Source organism: Magnolia sinica, chromosome 8 (genome assembly GCF_029962835.1).
Source record: "Magnolia sinica isolate HGM2019 chromosome 8, MsV1, whole genome shotgun sequence".
Taxonomy (NCBI): Eukaryota; Viridiplantae; Streptophyta; class Magnoliopsida; order Magnoliales; family Magnoliaceae; genus Magnolia; species Magnolia sinica.
In genome coordinates, this window is record NC_080580.1 from 569,107 (window position 1) to 575,754 (window position 6,648).

Consider the following 6,648-nt stretch of genomic DNA (forward strand, 5'->3'; position numbering starts at 1 on the left):
CTGTTTTCATTTTCATGGCCCACCAAAGTTTTGGATCAAAGCAAAAATTGGGCCTGGGGGTTTTCATGAGGTGATGCTTCACGTGGACTGTTCAGATTTTGGAGTCACATCATGTTTGATTAGTTCTAAAAAAAAGTTCTTACGAGTTCCATGCGAATTGGTGCGATCATTTGGCGCACTAAAGGCAAATAGATTTTCATAAATAACTCTCAAAACTTTTGCACAAAATATGTCACTGATCAATCATCTTAGTAACCCAATATTATTGTTATTAAAATAAGATGATGTCTTTTTCTTATTAAATTCATGATACAATATCCCTTCATCTAACACAAGATAAGCAAACAAAAAGAAATACATCTTCTCATATTTTCAATATCAAAACAAGCACACCCTTAAGCCAACACTAAATCTATCTAGAGCTTATTTACAAAAGTATTTAACAAACTCATTTTATTTTGAAATCTTCCGCAACAAAACTATTGATAATAACTTCCTAATGATTGAGGTAAGACAAACCTTCATCCAATATTTGCAACCTAATTTGTTTGTCTCAGTGAATCCTAGCCCGAAGAAACAAGTCCTTGATTGCACGCATTTCTGCAACAACATCCCTCATCACCATTCTTTCTCTTGGAGATTCTGCAGAGCACAGCACACCGATTTTGACCATTGAAATCAAGCAGTCATGCATTTTATTTCTTGTATTAATATGTTTTCCATTGCATTGAGTTGCTTCAGCTTCTTCTAAGAGCAGTTGTGGATCAACAATCCCCACTACTTGTTCGGGCAAAGCCAACTTAGCATAATGATGAAGGCTTAGATTGTCTTTAAACATGTCATTAATTGGCCCCTTCCCAGTGATCATCTCCAATAGTAGGATTCCATAGCTGTAAACATCTCCTTGTGTAGATGCTTTACCACCCATCGCATACTCTATAATTTATACATCTCATATATTGGAATGTCAGTAACCATTTAAATACAAATAATAAAAGTTGAATTTTGAGAGTAATTGGCAATTTTGCTATTCTAAGGATCTCATTTTTAATATCAATTGGTGTGCTATGAACTTGTAAGTTCTTGCAAAGTTGTACATAGAACAAGATTCTACTACTCAAATGAAACAACATAGCCTCTCAATCATGAAGTGAACATATATATGAGTTACTATTATGACTTTTGTGTAAAGCATATCACAACTAAAGCTATTACCAAAAGGAAATTCCTCATACCTTATTGTGGTGTGGTTCATGTGAGGTTTAAGTGAGTACCACTTTGTATATCTAGATCATAGAAATCAATAAGATTTTAATGCCATCAAGTTTGAATCATTCTGGGTGTGGGCCCTTCTAATCTCGGGTCATTCTTTTAGGACCTGGATCTAGATAAATTCCCTTTCGAGTAGTCTTCAGGTCTTTGAGACCTCATCTTGATCTTTACTCAGCTCATGTCTGACTACGGTCTATGTCAAGTACTTGACTGGGCCTGCCTGATTGATGGATTAGATCATACACGTGTACTAATTTTACACATGTATAGTGTGTAATGGGTTCCCATACTTGCTTCTAGCATATCAAACTTTTTTCCATATGATGTGTGTACGTAATCTAGGCCATACAGACCCTTCATCTATCTTAGACGAAGGGTTGGGCCAAAAGTCCCCCTGTTTTGCAAGTTAGGTGGGTCCTGGGTAAATAGCAAGAGTGGGCATCCCCTCCCACTTTGCTATGTCCCACCTGATTTTGGGCCCTAGGAGTTTCTTGAGGTGACTCATCGAGTGGATGGATTGAATTTTGGGCCCTAGGAGTTTCTTGAATTTGTGCACTCATCGAGTGTGAGTTTTCAGAAGGTTCTCGCGTGTTCTTATGGAACTGGTTCACGGAGATAATTTCTCATAAGCCATTCAACAGTTGATATCTATGCTAGTTGAAGCCTTATGACAGTTTCTTAATTATTAAGAATAGGAAGTTTACCCCACAAGCAAAACAATATCTTGGTAAGTTCGTGGGAGAAGTGAGTTTGACATGCTCCCAAGTATACAATAAGCAGAAGTCAGACAATCCACTCATTGGGGAGGCCAAATGTGTGACTTGAATGAGTATATTTGCCATCCCTCTTAAAACTGCCCTAAATGAGTGGACCGGCCTTACTTTTGCACATGGTTATCTTCACGCAAGGGGTTATACCTTGTCTCACACACCCAAGTACGCACGTGTGGGGCTAGAATACCATTTAGAAATGGTTGACCACTTCCCCCTCTCAAAACCTGCAACAAGACATCTCACTTGTTCAACATGATCATCCCAGCAAGAAAATGGAACATCCCAAAAACCAGGTTGATCTAACCATTAGGTGTACTCAACATAAATGTGGAGATTTATTTATTTATTATTTTTTTTTGGTAGTTGTTCACTGGATTATATGGTGTGAACTACCTAATCATAATGAACTACCTAATCATTATATGGTAGGTTTTTGGGTCTCAATTTCATTGTGGAAATACCTTGCTAGGCCGGTTGATGTTATACAAACACCATGATGGCCCTGCACCCAAACTGGTTGGACATGAGGATGACCTTATGGTAAGCTTCCCATGAGATCGAGGTGTGTGGGTCCCACTGTGATTTGTATTGGACGTCCACCCAACATTCAGATTTATCCTTCCATGGTGGGCCACAGGCCTAAAAAAGAGGCCAATCCATGACTAAGGTGAGCCGCATTACAAACAACAGTTGAGAGTGAATATCCACCCATTGAAACCTTCATGATCATTTGTAGGGACTGTTGAGGTGTGGTTCACACATCCAGCCCATCCATTGTCTATGTCCCACTTGGATGAGGGGTTACACCAAGTTCCAGCCGTATCCAAGACTCAAGTGGGCCCATCAAATTCTTTTATATGTTTTAGTCATGATTTCCCCCAATTTAAGATGGTATGGCCCACTTGAGTTCCAGATGCCATTAATTTTGAGGGGATCCACCAAATGCATGGTGTGGATGTCCTTTACACATCACAGTGGGATCCCATTTCCCTATACATATATGGGAAGTATGAGGCCCCATGAGCTTGAGCTGTGTGGGCCCACCATGATTTGTATCGGACATCCACCCCATTAGTCAGATGCACACCTCCATGTTGGTCTGTGGGCCTAAAAATAGGCCAATCCATGACTTAAGTCGGCTACACTACAGACAACAGCTGAGAGTGGATATATACCCTCTCAATGAAACCTTCATGACTCAAGTGACAGATACCTCGTTTCAACACTGAGGTCTTGGCATCGATTCCCTAGTGGCGGTGGCTAACAATGAAGTGTGATTTGACAATGGGTGTACTAACAAGCTAATAGAAAAAGAAAAAAAAAAAAGAAAGAAACCTTCGTGATCATTTATAGGGCCTATTCAGATGTTGTTCACACATCCAGCCCATCCATACTTGGATGAGGGGTCACACCAAGTTTTAGCTGTATCCAAAACTCAGGTAGGCCCCACTAAACTCTTTTGTATGTTTTAGTCATGTTTTGACAGTTGGGACAGACTAGTTGAGCTAGATGTAATTGATTTTTGAAATATCCCATAATCTAGAAAGGACCACCAAATGCACAGCGCAGATGTCTGATACACATCACGGAGGGGCCCACATAGCTCCATCTCATGGGAAGCTCTGGTCAAATATATTTACACGTATATATGTCATGTGTGTGTAACATGAAATAATATTCTGAAAGGAAATAGATAAAATTATTACCTGGAGCAATGTACCCAATAGATCCCTTCATTCCAACCGAACTAGTTTGAGCAACTTCAAATAAGAACCTGGCTAGCCCGAAATCACTCACATGAGCAATCATATCATCATCAAGAAGAATGTTGCTCGGTTTTAAATCGCGATGAATGATTGACGTTTCGCAATGATTATGCAGATAATCTAGTGCAGAAGCCACATCTATAGCAATGTTTAGCCTTTGAGTAAACTTCAAGCTCCTTGTCAGCTGATCATGATTATCTTTGTGCAACCACGTCTCTAGACTTCCACTGGGCATGTACTCATAAACTAAAGCTTTAAAATCATTGCCCTTAAAATCAATGCTTGAGCAACAAGTCAAAATCTTAACAAGATTCCGATGCCTAATGTTTCTCAAGGCTTCGCATTCAGCCATGAAGCTCCTCAGAGCTCCTTGCCGTTGAAGGTTGAAGACTTTCATTGCAACCATAGTCCCAAAATGATGTAGAATCCCTTTATATACAGAAGCAAAACTGCCGGCCCCGATCAAATTGGCAGAAGAGAACCCATCTGTTGCTTTAAAGAGCTCTGCATAAGACACTTTCACTAAAGGATCCTCTGCAGAAGGCAAAGGAGAAGGCTTCTTTCTCGACTTTCTTACCCAATAAAGAGTGGCAAAGAAGCATGATAATAAAATAAGAAATAAGACAACACCAATTATTGAGAATTTGACTTTTGAAGCAACAGACATCCCTTGTTTCTTGGAAGCTTGGCTAGAGCATGGAGGCAATTGTAATTCTTGAATCCCCCCACAAAGCTTACTATTTCCGAGTACTGAAACTTGACTGGCATTTCCGAAGACCCCTTGTTTTGGTAATTCACCCTCGAAATTATTGAAAGACAGATTTAGATACTGCAGAAAAATAAGCTTCTCTAGATATTTTGGAATCTCTCCAGACAAGTTGTTGCGTGAAAGATCTAGGGATCGAAGGCCTCTTAGACTACTAAATGATGAAGGAATTAATCCTTGAAAGAAGTTCCCATCCAACTGGAGATACTCTAGGCTGAGACAATCGCCTAGTGAGCTTGGAATTTCGCCTGACAACTTGTTATTAGAAACAGTGAAGTTTCCAAGAGCTTGCAAGGAACCAGCTTCCAGTGGCAGACTACCAGTAAAAGAGTTATTTCCAACACGGAATTCGATCAAAGAGGTAAGGTTGAAAAGTTGTTTGGGTAAGGTACCGCTAAGATTATTATCATAGAGGTGCATCCACTGCATGTATGCACAGTTTCCAAGGCTCGATGGGATTCTACCCATTAGATTGTTTCTAGATAAGGTGAGTACGTACAATCGGGAGATGTTACCCAAGGAAGACGGAATTTGCCCTGATAATTCATTTCTGGGAAAGTAGAGTCTCTCCACCTTGTTAAGCATCCCAACACTGATGGGAATTGTACCTGTCAGAAAGTTATGCCCCATATCTAGTAATGTTAAGCCGATAAGATTCTGAATCCCAGATGGTATGCTTCCGAATATCATGTTATAGTCTAAACGTAGTATTCTCAGTTGGGTCGAAAGATTAGCAACTGAGTCAGGCAATGCACCGCTGAACCGGTTAAGGCTGACGTCCAGTTCTTGTAAGCTGCTGCAATTGATCAAAGAAGTGAGAAAACTCAAGTCATGAGCTTTTCCAATTCCAAGTTCATTGCCCCACAGACGTAACCTAGAGAGACCCTTGAGGCTTCCAAAATTCAGAGGCACAGATCCGCTAAAACTATTGTTATCAAGGTCAATAAGTAAAAGTCCGGAAGCATTGGATAATGAAACTGGTATGGGTCCTGTGAATTGGTTTCCTCCAGCATAGAGGCCTCGGAGATTAGGAAGAGTGAGGCCTATGTTAGGTGGAAGATTTCCATGCAATCTGTTCCATGTCACATCCAAAAAATTAATAGAGGAGATATTGTATAGCTGAGGCGGAATCGTACCCGACAGTTCATTTACAGCGATAACGAGCACCTCTAAGCTCACCAACCGACGAAGGTCGTCTGGAATGCTGCCCTCCAGACTGTTATATGAGAGATAAAGCCAAATGAGAGACGAAAGGTTCCCAAGTGAAGATGGGATGCTTCCTGTAAGACTGTTGACATGAATGACCAGTTTGGTGAGCTTCGATAGAGAGCCAAGCTCAGTTGGAATCCTCCCTGTGAGATGGTTTCCATAGAGAAAAAGGGATTTAAGTTCCGAACAGTGGGAGAGATTTGCTGGAATTTCTCCGGTGAATGTGTTATTGGTGAGACTGAGATACTGCAAGCGGAACAAACGGCCCATCTCTTCAGGAATAGTCCCGTGGAAGCCGTTCTCTGAGAGATCGATTAGCCTGAGGAAGGTGAGGTTTGCTATGTAAGGAGATATAGGGCCCACCAAGTTCTGGTCTGTGAGCTGTAAGGCGATGACCCTTTGAGGATGGCGGCGACCACCGCACGTGACACCTTGCCAGTGGCAGAAGTGGAGAGTGTCGTTCCAGGAGCTCAAGGAATGGAGAGGATCGTCGGTTATGAGATGTTTGAACTTGAGCAAAGCAACGCGATCCGTTTCGTTGGAGAAGTGAGCGGCAGATCCGAAGAAGCATGGAACGTGAATGGAAGAGACAAGTAGAAATGACCAAATTGCCCATACGATCATTGGGGGGAGCTCCATTAAGGATCGAGTCTGTGAATGAATGAAAGCCAAAGTGAGGAGACAAATATATAGAGTGGATTCTGGACAATTGATGAATTGTGGAGTATATAGTAATAAGAAATGATTGGATGATTTTTGTGGTCCCAGTTTTCTTTATATATATATTTTTAAAAAAAATACTAAAAGAGGTCCCAAATGTCTCAAACACGGGGAGTTCCGTGGGGCCAACGGATTTCGTCAT

The 6,648-nt window shown here is 41.0% G+C and overlaps 1 protein-coding gene across 1 annotated transcript; it reads right to left on the reverse strand.

The window, feature by feature from the left end:
• Positions 1–425: 425 nt before the first annotated feature.
• On the reverse strand, positions 426–6,425 carry LOC131253737 (probable LRR receptor-like serine/threonine-protein kinase At3g47570). Its single transcript, XM_058254874.1, has 2 exons — positions 3,752–6,425; positions 426–936 (listed from the first exon to the last, which is right to left on the reverse strand). The coding sequence occupies exons 1-2, from the start codon at positions 6,423–6,425 to the stop codon at positions 554–556; spliced, it is 3,057 nt and encodes a 1,018-aa protein (XP_058110857.1). The 3' UTR covers positions 426–553.
• Positions 6,426–6,648: the final 223 nt, after the last annotated feature.